The sequence below is a fragment of the Microtus ochrogaster genome, chromosome 21 (assembly GCF_000317375.1).
Source record: "Microtus ochrogaster isolate Prairie Vole_2 chromosome 21, MicOch1.0, whole genome shotgun sequence".
NCBI lineage: Eukaryota > Metazoa > Chordata > Mammalia > Rodentia > Cricetidae > Microtus > Microtus ochrogaster.
Genome location: NC_022022.1, coordinates 32,217,565 through 32,235,449, shown reverse-complemented (window position 1 = coordinate 32,235,449; position 17,885 = coordinate 32,217,565). Strand labels below are relative to the sequence as shown.

The 17,885-nt window shown below is 48.4% G+C and overlaps 1 protein-coding gene across 1 annotated transcript in view; it reads right to left on the bottom strand.

Moving 5' to 3' along the window:
• C21H4orf54 (chromosome 21 C4orf54 homolog) overlaps positions 1-10,635 on the bottom strand; it is a 14,512-nt gene extending 3,877 nt beyond the window's left edge. Inside the window, exon 1 of the mRNA XM_026784195.1 lies at positions 5,188-10,635. Coding sequence (XP_026639996.1) covers positions 5,230-10,635 — 5,406 coding nt within the window. The 3' untranslated portion in view covers positions 5,188-5,229. The remainder of the gene's footprint in view (positions 1-5,187) is intronic.
• Between the last annotated feature and the right edge of the window lie 7,250 nt (positions 10,636-17,885).

Here is a 17,885-nt window from a genome sequence, read left to right as displayed (position 1 = left end):
TCTCTCTCTCTCTCTCTCTCTCTCTCTCTCTCTCTCTCTCTCTCTCTCTCTCTCTCCCTCCATGCTAGTGAAATAACTAGAAGACCCAAATTTCTCTAGGATACAACTTTCATTTCCCACCTGACTGAACAGAAGTTTGAAAAACTAGCACCAGAGCGGCCAGCCTAGCTGTGTTCTGCCATCCTCTCAGAGGACACAAACGGCACGTAATGAATTCATTATTACTAAGCTTACTGGCCAAGAGACAAAATAAAGATACTGAAAATTTTCAGATAGGCTAAGCTTTGCACAAAGGGTCAGATAGGGGAAGGGGAATATTTCATAACAAAGAAAAATGGAGTTTAAAAGGTAAGAGAACCAGGCGAGTGAGGATCTTCTGTAAATGCGCAAACATGGGCTTCAGATGGCCCGTACTTCATTTACTATGAATTGAAATAATTGATGTCTTCATTTGCCCAGCAGGGGTTAAGAAAGTATCTGCTTATGCTATGGAACAATTCTTTTGTATACTGTGAAGATGTGCTGCTCTCAACATTAATAAAAACCTGGCTAATGGCTAGGCAGGATGTTCAGGGCAGAGAGAATGCTGGGAAGAAGAGGGGTGGAGTCTCAGGAGTCACCGAGCAAGCAGGATGGGAAGTATGCAGATGAGGTAAAGGAGCCTGGGGCAGCACAGAGATTCTTAGAAGTGGATTAATTTAAGGTACACGAGCTAGCTGAAAATGAGCCTAAGCTATCTGCTGAGCGGTTATAATTAATACTAAGTCTCTGCGGTTATTTGGGGAGCGATTGGTGGGACATTGCTGCTCAGCAGTCTAGACGGAAGAGTCTACCTACATACTTGTTTGAGGAAGCCAGTGACAAGAGACCATGTTGTAGTGAGGAAGAAAATGTAAAGGTAGACAGAGCACACCTGTAAGCACAGGGCTTGGGAGGCAGAGGCAGAAGAAACAGGGATTTGAGGTTACTTCAGATGAGTTTGAGGCCAGCCTTGGCTAAGATGTGTGTGTATGTACAATGAACTTTGGAGAAAGGTACGAGAAATAGCTAGAGGAAAGATTAATTCTATGAAAAGGGAGAGAAGTCAATTAAAATAAAGGACATTAAGAATAGTATAGAGCTGGGTGGTGGTGGTGCACACTTTAACCTCAGCACTTGCGAAGCAGAGGCAGGTGGATTTCTATGAGTTCAAGCCCAGCCTGGTCTATGGAGATAGTTCCAGGACAGCCAGGGCTACACAGAGAATCCCTGTCCCCAAAAAACAAGACAACAACAACAACAACAATAAAAGATAGAATGAAACTCTAGCTACATACAATAATTGGAAGAGGGAGCCACAACCATGTTGGGGGAGGGGAACAGAAATAAACCATTGGTTGTGGGATGTAAGTATGGGAGTAACTGGAAATGAAGCGTGGCATTTACAGCAGCTCAGCAACTGGACACTGAAGTGTGTTCTGGGGAGAGAGCTGGTAAGGCTACCCATCCCTGCACTTGAAGCTATTTGCTCTGTAATAAGAACAAAACCCTGAAAAGAGTAAGGACATGGGCTTATATAGAGATGTGTGTGGTAGGCTGTTAAAGTCAATTGAGTTGACAAAGGGAAGGAAAGGCTAACAAGGACACAATTAACAAAAGGCCCAGAATAACTTCTCAGAGAGCAAGCAAACCCTAGAGCAGACACCCAGGAGGCTATCACAGTGTCCTTAGAGAGAAAGAAAGGATGGAGACGGAAAGATACTGATTTGAATGTCCAGGGTGCAAGCCAAGCCTTTCATAGAAGGGACGGTAGCTGAGGAAGAATCACCCGACTTCTCAGTTTTGATACAAATGGAACCGGGTTTGATGGTCTCAGAACTCCTTTGGGCCCCCTCAGAATACACCATGAAAGTGGGTGTTGAAAACGGCTCCCCCTGAATCCAGATTTCTTTTTCCTCTTTAGTTGCTGACATCTGAGGCCCCCTCTATTCGTGGGGTAGAAATAACCCCAGAAGTAAAGAGAAAAAGAAAGGTCATGAAACTTGCTCAGAAATGAAGAAATAAGCCTTGCAGAAAAACAAGGGGCATTCAATTCAAACAAAATCTTTGCCATTCTCAAAGGCTGGACCCTAGGTGGCAGGTTTAATGTTGATTAAAGTTTTGTTCAAGTAACTTAACAAAACAAAAACACTCTCCCAGCACTTGGGAGGCAGAGGCAGGTGGATCTCTGTGAGTTCAAGACCAGCCTGGTCTACAAGAGCTAGTTCCAGGACAGGCTCCAAAACCACAGAGAAACCCTGTCTCAAAACAAAACAACAACAACAACAACAACAAAAACCACTCTCACACACACAACATCTAAAGAAACAAAGTGCTGACAATTTACAGTGCTTTGTGGGCTGGCATGAAAGCCCCCACAGCAAAAAAACAGAGGAAATTAGAAGAAGAAAAAAGAGGAAACTCATAATGGAACACCCAGAAACAGGACTGGCAGCTTTTACACTCAGGCTACACAAGGGCTGCTAAAAATAGACAATGAGGCTGTTTTTGAGCTGAAAGGAACCTTACGGAACGCTGGAACGTCAGTGTAGAAGGGGAACTCTGTCTCGTTGTGTTGGAATATATGTTCCTGACTTACAGGGCCATAGGGCAGCACCTTGCAGGGTGACAGCACACAGTGGCTGCAGGGTGCACGCATGGAATTCATCCTCAGTGACTGAAAAGTGTGACGGATGTCCTGGAAAAGCCGTATGGAATAAGCATCCCCCAAAGTAAACGGAGACATCAGCGGTCTACCTCCCAGATGTCAGCAGGCAGTTAGCCACAGATGTTCTCTCCCTTAGCTCAATGCTCTCCTCTGCCTCCCCCCTTTAGGGTAAGGGCCAGCCCCTACACTCTTCTCTCTCACCCTTTGGACATTTCAGCGAAAATCTCTAAGTCTAGTTTACCTGTTGGTGGTTTTGCTACTATAATTGGATCAAATCCCTTATGTTTGGAACTGAACTCACATGTCGAGACTTCACTCAGGAAAACCAATTGGGGCTTTGGACTGTTTGAGCACTGTTTTTCCAAACTGTCAAAAGAATTAGCCCCCGCTTTTTAAAATCTGACTTTTCATTGGAAAGTATAATGTGGAGTTCTGAAGACCTTTAATTCATAGCTATGTTTGGCCTGCTAGATTTCTGCCGGTACACGCAAAAAAGCTCACCCTTGATTCCCAACTCCTCTGCTTAGATCAAAACCAACATCCTTCTTCCTTTCTTTAGGGCTTCTTTGCTTCCAGCGAGGGTAGGAATAAATTCAAAGCTACAGTTTGGCTCTCGAGACGCAAAAGTCGGATTTCTGCCTGTGTCTGGTGGAAACAGCATCACACTAAACCAAAGAAAGGTCAAAGGTAACTGCTAAGAGGACCCCATGGGAGGAAGGAACCACTGTGCAACCTCCTGGGCACCCGGCACCTCCAAAGCTCTGCAGACTCCTCGGTGATTAGCTGCTCCAAAACAGCCCTAGGTAAACATAGCATCTGTGCAGGGAATCAAAGTGCTGTCCCTAAAAGATAGCATATCTGAAAAGCTAATCCTCCTCTCTGAGTCTCCCCTGCAGGTCCACTAGGGATCCCTCTTTGTTGGTGGTCATCATACAGCTCAGGGCCTGTGGCAGCCTCTCAGAGAGGAACAACCCAAACACTCTTGTCTCTAGGTTGCTACTAGGTTGTTTGTGTTTTTGCTTGACTTCATAGCAGAAGTCCAATAATGTGATCCTATGCCGTGTTTTCTTATCTTGGAAGACACTTTGCAGCAATACACTGTCCTAGCAACTGACATTCTGATACACATAGAATGACAGATATTTATGTCCCCAAGCTGGTAGTATGGTCTGTTTACCTTAGGTGCATGAATAAGCATTTCACACACACACACACACACACACACACACACACACACACACACACACGCGCGCGCACACACAGAGGCTTGGGGGAGTGACGACTGTCCCCTCTTGAGATAACGTGGGAATCTTAGCGTGTCTGTCATTCCCTTATCTCAGTACCCCTTTTCCTTTTCATTCAATGTGACTTTCCCAGGAAATGAAAATCCTGGGGACACAAAATCTCAACCCTGCCTGCTCTGAAGGGCAAAGATTATCCCAGACAAGCCTGCCTGCAGCTCAGACACCCACCATGTGCCCCTGCCGGGAGGTGTCTTCACTCTGTTTTCTGTGCTTGACCTGAAGTGTCCTGGTTCCAGCCACCCACATTCATGCCACCTATCAAGTTCCACGGACTGTATTTCTAGCAGAAATCCCTGCCTGTGAGCGCAGATCAGGCTAGGTGTCAGTAACGGCTTCTCTCTGCTTCCCTTTGCAGAGCGGAAGTTGTTCATTTTCAAAGGGAGCAATGCAGATCTAATAGTGCTTATGGGAATCGGAATTAGCCTTGGAGCGGGGTGGGTTCAGTCCGATCAATACAGCAGGAAATGCAACAGCTCTATCCAACTTTGGCTCCACAATCTCTCACCCTCTTGTGAAGGTCAGACTATGTGTGTGTGTGTGTGTGTGTGTGTGTGTACACGCTCATGTTGTATATCTACCCACACATGAGACACATTAACAACCCTAAGAAAAGAATTCTGATCATTTGAAAACTCAAAAACAAGAACTTAAAAAAAAAATGTAGTGTTTTAGTGTAAGACATTTCAAGAGGAAGACGTGAAAGACAGGAGGAAGGGATTTTTGATGACTTTAGAAAACATCCATTTTAAACTCTTCTTTCTTACGAGGAAACAAACAGGTTAAATTTGTTTCTGGTGACCTGAAGTGGGTTATCTGTCTCCCCAGGAGGCCAGAAACAAAGAAATAGCCTTGTTCCACCAAATCTAGATCAGGCTTTCATTTCTTTCTCCTTCCAACCTTGACTAAAACAAAGGCCAAGAGACATTTTGGGAGTTCATTTTCCTGTCATTCTCTAGTGGGACAAACATCAGGCAACTTGCAAAGGTCAAAGGGCTATCAATGGCAGATTGAGGGGTAAGGAGAGGAGGCAATTATGGAAAATAAATTCGTTCCTTCATTATCAGATGGAGTTTAGTCTCCTTTTCCCAGAATTCCCACGTCTACAGACAGCCACTGTAACTCTCCCACTCTCAACACAAGGACACCAATGGTCCTTCTTCTCACATCACGACCCTTAGAGTAAGATTCATCACTCACCAGGAGCTGTTCCGCTCTGCCGTCTCTTGTCTGGGTCTCTTGTCATCTGTGTTCCACCACGAAGCTCATGGTGGTGCCGTCAAAGGAAGGGGGAGCGATGATCCGTGGCCCCAAGGGCTGTGAGGCGATGCTGATGACTGGTTTGCCGTGGAGCTGGGCGAAGCCCTTGGCCCCCACAAGCTGGGGTGTGGCTGCCGGGGCGGAGGAGGAAGAGGAGGCAGGGGACTGACCAGAGGCCATGAAGTACGGGGCTTCGGTAAACGTGGCAGCTGTCTCTTTGCTGGGGGTCTCTGCTGCCACGGAGAGTTCACCGCCTCCTGCAGTGTGAGCGATGGGTGTGGGCTGCAGGGCATTGGGGGGCAGCACTGTGGGCAGAAATCCGGGATAGATCATATAGGTGGGCCCGTAAGCCCCAGGACTCAGAGCCAGAGGAGGTACAGGAAGGGACATGGGTGCCACAGGTTGTTGCTGGGAGGTCATGGGCACATCCACATATTGACCTGTCTCAGGGTCAAACAACCTCCGGGTCGTGGGTTGAACGGGCGTGTCCACCAGATAATACTGCCCGGTGGTTACATCAAGGAGCATCTTGCGCTGGGTCTGCTGGGGTGGTGGCTGCTGAAAGGGGTCTGTGGGAACTGTGGCTGGGCCAGCAGGGGCTGGGGCTGCCATCCCGGGTGGCGAGAAACAGAGGACCTGTGGCTGGGCCCCCTGCAGAGTGAAGGGCAAAGCCTGCTGGTGGTAGACCGCTGTGGCCGTGGGCGTATGCTCGGGGCTTTGTGGCCCTGTCGGGGCAGCCACTGTTTCTCGGTGGTTGTCAGGTTTGGTACGCCAAGCTGGCTTACTGGCTCCGCTGACATGAGAGCCTTTGGAGTTACTGGGGACCTGACTGCGGGCACTCAGCGGAGGTAAGCTGCAGAGAGTGGCAGCTGAGGAGCTGGGAGGCCCATCTCTGGAAGCCCCAGGCCTGCTGAGCAGCTCTCCTGAAGCAGAGCTTCCTTTAAGGGGGATGGTCAGGTAATTCTCACAGGCGTTATTGCTCTTCTCCAAACTGATTGCAGCTTTCCTGTTGGTGACCTCATCGGGAGGTGCTCGGGTGGCTGGGGAGATCTTGAGGGATCTGAGTCCCTGGGATTTGATGCCCTTGCCTGTTGAAAGGCTCTCCGGAGAAGGCCCCTGTGGGAATTTGCCCGCGACACCCCCGGTTTTTTGAGCGCTGCTAGCACTCACCGTGAACACGTTCCGGTTGCTGGGGAGTGGGGGGAGGGGCTGCAAAGGTTGAGTTCTTTCCACGTCCTTGTGGACTGGGGGAATATAGAGAGACCTGGGCCTTTCTCTGGCCATGTTCTCAAAGGCAGCTGCCCGCGCAGACACGCTCTCCGTGCTGGGGTTAGAGTTTCTTCTCTGCAGACGTTCTATGGGGCCCCCTCTCAGGACCACGCCACCTCTGTGTCCCGTGTCTCGTTCTTCCATCTGCCCCAACTGCTTGGTCAGCTTGTCAGGGTCTCCTTCAGGTCCAGCGACCCCTTCCCTCTCCTCGCTGGCAATGAGGGACAGGACGTGGCTGTCAGCCATCATGGGCAAAGGGTCACTTTTGCGTTTCCATTCATTCCGGTTGAAGCTATACAGCTCTTCCATGGACCTGACTGCTGCTGTTAGCTTCTCCAAGGCATTTCGAGCTGGCTTCGGTGCCTTCCCTTCCTCCTTGATGTCTTCCTCCTTGGTTTTCTCTGGGGTCCTCTGAGCCTTGGAGACAATCTTGAGCACAGGCAGGTAAGAGCCCTGCTCGGATTTATTGGGGGCAATGGTGGCCACGGGCAGCCTGCCAGATGCCCTGTGAACCAAGACAGTCCCTTCTGGGGAGGAGTCCAAGACCCTACTGCCACTGCCCACTTTGCCCACACCTTCCCTGGCCTCTCGGTCCACACTGTCTTCTCTTGGATTCACAACCGCCTGGCACGTAATCACCATAGGGGACAGGGACCTAGATCCTCCAGCGGCTGCAGCCAGCTGCCTGGGCTTGGACCCCGTCAACCCCTGCTCCGGGGTGACGCTGCCCTTGTCACTGCTGTCCCCTGACCCTTTGATCAGTTTCCTGACATCTCTCACCTGGTGGAGAGGTCCTTGGGCCTTGGATTTGTCTCTAACATCTCTTACCTGGAACTGGGGCACTTTTTCCAGATTGTCCCCACCACGGAAGAGTTTCTGCTGGGTCCTGCTGTTGTCCTCAATGGTCTTAAAGAGGTTCGTGTTGCTGCCACTAGCCAGTTTAGGCGTGAGCAACTTGGCAATGTTGAAGTCTGAGCTTGGCTGTTGTACACTCCCCAGCCGGATCTTGATTTCAGGAGCCTTGGGCCTGATCACTGCCATGGAGGTGGCCTGGGCAGCAGCAGGGTACTTGGTGGCCTGCTTCTCTGGCTGTTTGTCCTTGGGCATCTGCTGGATGTTGGGCACAAAGAGACGAGACATGATGGTAGATTTGCTGGCAGAGATCTCCCCAAGATCAGCCTTCCAGTCCCCACCTTTGGGGAGCTTCAGCTTCCCAATGGGGGCTTTCTCCTCCAACTTCTCTGCCTCTTTCTCCTTCCATGTCCGGAAGGCGCTGTTCTGACTCCGGAGAAAGATGCCCTTCACAGTCTCTGAAGCACTCTTTTTAATTTCACACACTTCTGTGTGTCCATCAGAGGCATTCCGGCTGGGGCCAGCGTTGCTCTCTCGAGGAGTACTGGCTTTGAAAACAGGGGACTTAGAGCCCACGACAGACCCTTCTCCACCTGCATCAGACACGCTGACCACCGTGTATTCAGAACTCGCCTCGGAATGACGCGAGCTCTGCCTCTGCAGACCCCTCTCCCAGGGCTTCTCGGCCCCGGGAGTTCCTTCTGTCTCCTTAGAGGTGCTGGGGGCGCTGCGGCGCAACGTGTTGGTCACTTCTGTCTCCTTAGAGGTACTGTTCCGGCGCGATGTATCGGTGACTTCTCCTCTCTCCATCTTGAACTCATGTTCTCGCTGCATCTTCTTGGAAATGACATTTTTGAGCAGACTTGAAGCAAATTTGGACTTCTTCTGGGGGCCGTCGCTGCGAGAGGCGGGCTTGCTACCCTCAGATGTCTCGGACCCATCATCTGTGTACACCGACCCTGGGCCTTTGTTGGAGCCTTTGCTGGTTCTGCAGGGCCCAGTGGCCGAGCTGGCTTTGCTCTCACTTCGTAGATTGAGGGGCTCCAGAAGTGTGACAACCCGGGAGCCAGTTTGGACCTGTTTCTGGAAGCACAGGGGTGTCTCCACATGCTTGATTTCTCCCTCAACTTTGCTGACCACAAACTCCAAGGCTTTGGTTTGGGACTTCTTGGCCTGGAGGTAGATCTGGTCTGCAGTTGCTCGGGGGCCACCACCCTTCCGCAGACCTGCAGCCACAGAGGCGGCACTGCTTCTCAGCAGGCTCTGTTCCACCCTGGCTCCGACACCTCCACATTTTAAGTCCAGGAAAGTTGACCATCGTCCAAAGCCCACTTCAGAGAGCGTGGCGGAGGATTCTCGGGAGCTGATGTTGAGAGCCTCAAAGCAGGGGTAAGCGAGGCTCCGGAAGGCCCTGGAAGTCAGGTTTCTCACCTCTTTGTCTGCATCGTCCAGCTCGCTCACTGCACTGGAGGCTCCGCTGGAGTAATCCACCAGCTCCTTGGCCCGAATGGCCCCGCACCTGGTTTGCAGTCGAGCTGGGACTGCAATGAATTTCTTTGCATGGTCCTGAGCCACGGCTGCAGCCGAATTTTGCTTCTGTGAACTTGAATTGTGTTCAGCAGTCGTAGAGACGCGGAGGCTCATGTCGCCTTCATGCTTGGCAGCGTAAATAATGTTTTGCTTTGCACGCACGTTGCTAGGCTCATTTATAGCCCGGGAAGTTGGCTTGATTGATAGGAGGATCTGGCTTGCTGCACTCCTACAGCTGCTTGCTGCAGTGGCCGATGCCCCTGAGGCTGCCTCCCGGAGCTCCAGTAAAGGCTCAGGTGGAGTGGCAGTGCCAGGTCCAGTGGGTGGGGAAACAGTGTCACTGTCAGAGGGGCCGCTGCCCACTTCTGTGCTGCTGGTGTCCCGACCACTGCTGCCTGCACTAGGGCGAGCCAGGTCACTGCTGATGGGGCTGGGAGTCCGAGTGGTGTTGGTGCTCGGCGTGGTGCTGGCGTAACAGCTGTTGTCATCCTCTTCTTCGGTGGTGATGTCTCCTGGGGTCTCATCACTGCCACCAAAGGAAGCATAGTCCACGAACGAGTAGATCACGTTGTTGTCCTCGAAATCCCAGCGAGAAGCCAGCCCCACATCGAAATCCATGCCCTGCTCTACCTCACTCAGCTGGATCTCATGGGTGGTGATGTAGTGGATGTCCTCATTCTTCAGGGGGTCCCTCTTGCCCTGCGACTTGCTAATGATGTCCTTGCACTCTGTTCCATCTCTGACCCCTCCTCCTCTATCCTCCCTCGCTCCCACCCCTTCCCCTGCTTCTTCTCCATTGTGTTGTTGGCAGCTCATTTCCGGCTCACTCTCAAAGCCTAAAGATGAAGAGGAGGTGGCCAGGACCCCCAGTAACTTGGTGGGATCATCCGTTTTGGAAAGGCCATCGTCTTCTGCTCTGTTTACTGGGGAGGAGGAGGAAGATGAGAAGTCATTCTCACCAGTCCGGGAGCTGGGGCATTGGGAAGAAGCAGGACTCTTCCTAGGGCTTGGAACCTCCCTGGCACCGCTGCTGGGTTCATCCTGGGCTTTTGTCTTTGGGCTCCCGGAGGCCTGCTCTTTAGGGCAGTGTTCCAGTAGTAGTTGAGTGGTCCGGGGGCTCTCCCTTTGGACTTCGGCTGAAGCACACATCTCTACATACTTGGCTTCAGGCTGGGCTGAGTCTGAAGGCTCAGAAAGCAGCGGCAGCTGCTGCCTGGGCTCCGGGTTGTCTTGAGCTTGGCTCAACTGGTCCTCCGCAGGCGTCAGTCTGGTCTGAGGGTTCATGTCGGAAGTACCGCCTTCCATTCTGAGCCCTTGCCCGGGTTTCAGTGACAAGAAGAGACAGTGGTGAGTTCTGGGGCTGTCCTGGGTCCCACTCTGGTCCTGGAGGGGCCGCAGAGTGGCCTGAAACAGGTTCCCACGTGCCTTTGGGGCTGGCCCCAAAGCTGTAGGTACCACTGCTACAGCTGCCACCACCGCCCAGTGCTTCAGCCCCTGTGGTGGGGCCTTGGCAAGCCAGACTGCGGTGGGAGAGCTCCCAAGATGGGCAGCAGAAGTGGTCCGTAGCCAGGGGGCTGCGGCTCTGGCCGCGATTGTGGCCAGGGTCCTGCTGCCGAGCGGTCCTGTCCAGTTGCTTGTCTGGCACCGTCTGTGGCTGGGGGTCTGAATGCCATCAGCCAGCGAAGAAGCTGCATCTGGAGGTCGACCCCGGGTCTGCCAGAAATGAACGGAAAGCATGTGCTGCGTCTGCTGCAGCCTTGTCGCTTTCCTAGATGGGGAGGTAGAGGGTCACGTCATTCCAGAAATATTTTTAGTGTCCGTTCCCTCCATATCGAAACTACACTTGAGGGTAAAAGGAAGAGGCTGTGAAGAACCGAGGGAGAGGAGGTGGGGTGGGAGAGGAATGCGGCTTCTGATTCAAATCGACCAAATGTTCATTGTAATCTGTTTTAGAGCCGTCTAGCAAGTACACAATTACCCTTTACTGGCTGCCATCTTTCTCCAGCCTCTGATTAAATGAATTTTCTCTCCTTGTTCAAAATTCAAATTTTGCACTACACTTCAAATCAATTAAGGAAACGCCAGAAATATTCTGAGTCCCCCTTGTGCATATGGTAATTTTATATTTGCCTCATTTGCATGCTCTTTCTGTCTTTGGAGAACAACATCCCATGAGTGACAGTAATGAAAGTTTTCACAGGACCAGAATTTTTTTTTTTCAGCTGCCTTTCCTTTGGCCAAACTTAAATTCTGTGGAACGTGACCTTCTTGTTTGAAAATGGGGGAACCCTTCTAGGATCCTTACTGTGCTGATTCAAAGCTGAAAGGGGAAATTTTCCGAGATCTAAAACCTCCTTACATACACTTGGAGCTACCGGCACTCTGAAGAAACACGGGAGGACAATATGGACACTGTTTCAAGTCGCTATAGTATCTACTCAAGCTCAAAATCGTTCCTCAATTTATAAACCCAAGACAAGGCAATAAGCCCCGTTAAATATAACCTGAGCTGCTGCGCAGTGATTGGGCTCCCCTGGCTGTGTGCCAGGCCTGCAGGGCACAGAGTCAAAAGGCAGGGAAGAACAACGAACATGCTTACCCTTCTTGAGTACAGTGCGGCTCAGAGGGAGGTTCAGAGGGGAAATGTGAGCCGCTGGCATGCCCCATGAAACGCAGCCAAGATCCCAGTTCACCAGCTCTGAGATACAGCCATTCCAAACAAGTCAAGGGTTGTGCAGGCAGATTTGCCAAGGAAACCCAAGCCAGGGGTCTGGGCTAGCAACCTATGGGGCAATTCCCTGGGCACAGTTCATGGAGAACCACAACTTGGTTTTGGCGAGATCTGGCCCTCATCACCTGCCAGGCCCAGTTCCACCGCTATACATAGTCTGTGTGTCACTTATGCCGATTGGATAAAGTCCTATTTTAAACATGCACATTTGTGGGAAACGAAAATAACACCGTCAAGCATCCCCTTTTGACATGAATGCCACCCCCACACTGAAGATTGTTCCTTCCTCTGAGTAGGCTTGCGGGTAGGTGGGAGGTAGGCACCCCTAACAACTGCAGCTTCTACCTTCTCCCCTATTGGGATGCAGGCATCCCAGCACACGGTCTCCTTGGACAAGCCCTCCGCCCTCCTCGCTACCACTAAAACATGAACAGGAGAGTCTGAGAGCATCAAGAATAAAATTATAAAAATAAAATCATATCTCACAGGAGAAAAAAAAGAAATACCTTCCAAATCTTAGTATCTTAATTAATGAGCACAATAACATATCTTAATTAATGAGCACAATAACTAGGGACATTTTAATTTGTGCATATATATGTATATAACATTCTGGTTTCTCTGTGTAGCTCTGGCAGTCCTCAGTCTCTCTCTCTGTTGACCAGGCTGGCCTCAAAGTCACAGGGATCTGCCTGCCTCTGCCTCCCAGGTGCTGGGATTAAATGCGTGTGCCACCACTGTGGTACAATTTATGCATATATTAATAATTGAATCCTGTTTAGAACCTGATGAGTTAAGTACAGTTACTGTACTGATTTTATAGATGGGGAAACTGAGACCCAGAGATGGGACAGAATTCAAACGACCAGATATTAAGTCTGCATGACCACAAAGAAGCCACGTAGCTGTTTGAGTTTGGTTTTTTTTTATTTCATATAATCAACCTGGGATTATATGAAAGGACCATATATTATATGGATTCAGGACCATGATCCTATTAATAAAATGGAATTAAATACAGTCACCTCTCAGGCAAGCAGCGTTTTCAGCTCTGCATTTTAAGTGTTCTTTGAGGCTGACCATGCCTCAGCCAGTGAAGCCTCAAGACAGCCCCAGGTACTATGGGCCATGTGCTTCACAGCTGAACAAGAAGCAGAGTTTCTGCTTGTCAGGCAGTTATAATCTAAGGAGGAATAACTCCAGCACTTTCTTATGGTTCTGTCTGTGATGGCAACACAACATATTTTTCCAAGTTTCTTCCTGTAGTTCACAAGATATAAAACTGGAAGGTCGGGAGCATTGCGTGTAAGTTAGTTCCTAATTTCTCTTCCTTCCTTTTATTTTTTTGTTCCTTTGGTTTTTTTTTTGTTTTTTTTTTTTTTTTTTTGAGATTTTTCAGGTTTTTTTTTTTTTTTTTTTTTTTTCCTGACATAGGGTTTGTAGATCAGGCTGGCCTCGAACTCAGAGATCCAACTGTCTCTGCCTCCTGAGCATGGGAATTAAAGGCGTGTGCGCCACAACTGCCCAGCATAATTTCTTAGTATCCAAAGTTCCTAAAATCTCCCTCCCAAGTTCTGCTCCCTCTTTGAGCACAACCGTGGCCAAACCTCCCTGAGACTCAGACACAGCCTAGTTCTAATGTAGGTACTCACCTTCAGGATATCCGCGTGGCTCCTTCTCGGCTTTCTAGGGAAACAATGCCAGTGTAGGTTGGGCGGGGGGAGAGGGGAGAAAAGGGGAAATTCCTTCATATAAAGTCAATTTCCAAAACGTTTTGTTTAAGCCAGACCACAAGGAATCCTTTTAAAAATCAAGCAAGCTAAAAATCTGCAGTAGGACAGACTACTCAAAGTAATGTATAAATAGAAAAATAATGACCAACTTTAGGGTAAAGATAATAATTAAGAACTCCTTCATGCATTTTCTTAGAGTCCATGTATGGTCCCCTGAAGGGAATGCTCTCAAATCTGCTGCATAGTCTGGAGTCATCGGTAGCCACGGTGCCTTTTATTCTTTCATATGACTGCAATGCACTTTTTTACAGATGAACTCAGGGACTGCCTACCCAACCTCAAGTCCTGAGCACTGGGCAGTGACTAATCCTGCCAGCATTAACCCATGCTAAGCAGGCATGCTTGGGAAGCCAGGCAAGGTGTGCCGTGCTGATAACTTTAGATGGGAATTCAGAGAGCAGCAAAGGAAATGACTCAGCATCCTTATTCTCACCTCTGTGGAGAAAGTGTCTCAGCTTTCCCTGAAGGTCCTCTGAGATAGACCAGTGCATGTAAAACCTTAGCAAGATTTTGGAAATGAAGAATGACGGCCACTCGCCAGTTGATCAAAGGATATTCTTATATTTAGGGTCCAGCCATGGTATAATATGATAACTAAGCATACCATTCAAGAGAAACGAACAAACAAACAAACATGAGGAAATGCATTGCATTAAACTTAGCCTCAGGTTAGATGCCAAATGCTTAAGCCAAACCTTCCTAGTTCCTCTGGGGTGGCACGAGAAGGGAGGGCGCTGGTGCCTTACATTCAGTTGAAGGTCTTTCCATAAAGATGGGTATAGCTCTCAGCACACATTTAGGTGGAGAAGGCTTTTCTGCTGGCTACTGCCGAAGACCCCCGGTGTGGCCAGCCCCTTCCTCCCAGGCCCAGTAGGGACACACAAAATTAGTGCCTGAAAGAAAGCATCCTGCCCTCTTTTTTTTTTTTTAACTTTTCTGAAAGTATCCAAAGGTGCCTAGTTATTGAAATAACTGCCTCACAATCATAGGACTAAAAAGAAATTATTATTTCCACTTTATGGATTAAAAAAGAGGGAAGCTGAATAAAACTTGTGCCTTATAAGGCTTTCACACATTTTCCCAATTAACAAATGTGGGACCTTGTTAGAACTGGGTGTCAGGTGGTCCCAGCCTGCGCTAAGTGGGTAGCTGAGCCCTGAGTCTATGAGGTTGTGGGGGAGGGTGTGGTCGCTGTCACAGGGCCATGCCCATTGTAGGCCAATTAAACTGTTTCACAGCCTCAAGCCAGCTGCCTGCCCATGGGGCCGGCTGGTCCAGAGATGTGGAGAGGCAGGCTTAGAAGAAGAGGACTGTCTCTGTGAAGGGAAAACAGCATGGACAGCAGGGGATGAGGAAGAGAAGCACGTCGTTTTAGCATGGAGCCACAGACACGCTAGATGCAACCCCTTAGCTATGCCCTTAAAACTTGGAAGGACAGGAAGGGACAGTTCACCACCAGAAATAAACCCTTACTAACCAGCCCTTGAGGCTGCACATAAGCTCAGATATGGCTGTTCGCTTTGTCCCTCGAGCCAGGAGGCAGATCAGGGGGTCCATCTTCTCTGGCTGCCGGCCTCCATTCTTTGTCCCTTGAACTCCTCCTGGGCTTTCTGCTCTCCCTTCCTCGGCTGTTATTCCTCTAAGCCAGGGACATGCTGCCTTAGACAATTGCCTTTTTCTCCTCAGGGAGCTGTAGAGACGCCAGGTTCCCAATAGGACTGTTTAAAGGAAGATGTTCCCTTGAAGGCCACCCTCACGTGGAATCTCTGCAACACTACTTAAACCAGCCTAACTCTCAATCTTGGTCCATCTCATCCATGACCTGCCTGTCATCCCGGCTTGCATGTTGTACATCCAGAGAGGAGGAGGTGGCACAGGTTGTCCCTGGTCTGTGAGGCCAGGGCAGGGACGATGTCTCCCTTGCCTTTCACAAGATAGAAGTAGTTAGAAGCAGGATCTAACTAGCCAAGTTAGTCACTTGGGTAATCACGTATGTCATGTATTTCTGTAATTTGTAGGAAGCAGGTTTTTTTTTTCCTTTTAAATCTTGATGTAACATTTTGAGCCCTAACTCTTGATGATTCTTTGTAGCTTTTTATTTATTTGTTTGTTTATTTATTTATTTAGGTTCTGTCTAATTTGAAAAATGTGGGTTAACTATAATGGTACTTAGAATGATCATGCCATATCTCACCAACTTGTATATTACAATATTAGCAAATCACCTAATGTCTTAGTCACTGTTCTGCTACTATGAAGAGACACCATGGCCAAGGCAACTCTTATAAAAGAAAACATTTAATTGGGGGCTGGCTTGAACTTACAGAGCCTTAGTTCAATAGCATCATGGCAGAGAGCATGGTGGCAGGCAGGAGTGGCTGGAGAAGTAGCTGAGAGCTACATCCTGAGGGAAGAGAGAGAGAGAGAGAGAGAGAGAGAGAGAGAGAGAGAGAGAGAGAGAGGAAAAGGAAGAGAGAGAGAGAGGGGAGATAATGGGTAGTTCTGGCATGGGCTTTTGAAGCTTCAAAGTCCACCTTCAGTGACACACTTCCTCCGAAAAGGCTGTTCCTCCTAATCCTCCCAAACAGTTTTGTTCTCTAGAGAATAAGCACTCACATATATGAGCCTATGGGGACCATTCTTATTCAAAATACCACACCTTACGAAAAATTGAAACTGATTTACTGGTCATCTTTCTCATTGGAATTCAGCTCCTCTTCAGGCAGGATTGTTTATTGCTATTTTATTTATATATTTATTGGTTTTTTGAGATAGGGTTTCTGGGTTTTCTGGGCATGCACCACTGCCCAGCTGTTTTTATCCTAACATCTAGGATAATGGAAGTCTCATAAAAATTTAGCTTTTGGTTCATACATCCCTGGTGTCATCCTCCTCCCCCTTCATTCCCTTCTCTCTCCCATCCTCCCAGTGCAGGAGCCGGAACACTTTGGGAACAAAATAAATCTTTGTTAACCTGCAAAGGTCTGGACAGTAGGGAATGAGCACACACTCGTTTATCCTACAGCACTGAGTCAACGGTTACAACATTTACTTGGGATAACTGGAGGCAAACTAGCAAAATTCTTTAGGGAGCTCCTTACTAACTGAATAGCTAAGTATGGGCTCCAAGTGAAGCATTAAGGTGCTTTGACCTGTGTGTATAGCAATGCAGTTTCAAAAGACACATTCAAAAGTCCTTAGAAACAAGACTCGAAAGTAGCAAAAGTCATCCTTCCATTTTTGCCTGCCTTCTAAACTTCCTTAATAACAACAAAATGTTTAACATAAAATAAAATTCTAAGTACATAGTTATCAATGCAAATGAAAACTCCCTTCTAAAAATTAATACAAATTAAAAATCACAAAGACCGTTCTTACAGGTATAATATGGAATCTCAGAGTTGTTTTGATTTGCATTTCTCTGATGGCTAAGGATGTTGAGCTTTTCCTTAAGTGTCATACTGAGTGAGGTAACCCAGACCCAGAAAGACGAGTATCATATGTACTCACTCATAAGTGGCTTTTAGACATAAAGCAAAGAAAACCAGCCTACAACTCACAATCCTAGAGAACCTAGACAACAATGAGGCCCCTAAGAGAGACATACATGGATCTAATCTACATGGGAAGTAGAAAAAGACAAGATCTCCTGAGTAAATTGGGAGCATGGGGATCATGGGAGAGGGTTGAAGGGGAGGGGAGAGGTAGGAAGCAGACAGAGAAAAATGTATAGCTCAATAAAATCAATTTAAAATGTAAATAAATAAATATCACAATGAAAGGCTGTGGTGGTACATGCCTTTAATCCCAGCACCCAAGAGGCAGAGGCAGGTGGATCTCTGTGAGTTCAAAGCCAACGTGGTCTACAGCGTGAGTTCCAGGACAGCCAGGACTATACAGAGAAACTGTCTAGGAAAAGATAAACAAACAAACAAGCCCATTAAATCCTAAATTAAGGTCAGCAGTTGAGTCAAATCCAGACTAGACATCTTCAGGCTGTTCTTCCCTTTCATTAAGTCAGCTTCTACCTCCAACAGATTTCTTTGCTATCCGTTGATCAGCCTGTGTATTCTGTAGTGGCCTCCAAGTCAAGTGATATCCCTGAAGACATCGCCTTTGAAAGGTCAGGGGCTGTTAACCAATACAGACTTTGCTCTGCACTCGGAACACTGACTGCTTTCTGTAGGCAGCCATGAGTGGGGAGGGCTGCCGGGAGGTCTGACTTTTGCTGCTGAGCTCAATAGGATTACAAAGGAAGGAGAACACAGACCCTCCATATATTTACAGCATGTTTTCCTAGTAACCGTTTATATGGCCGAAAACATTTTCAATAAAACCCTCCAGGGTCTCCTTTAAGAAGATGGTTTCACATTCCCAACTCAAACACCTGCCTGATTTAATGTGCTACTATTTTAGTATGTCTTGAAATCATGTGTTCCCTTCTGTAAGACTCAAACTGGCGT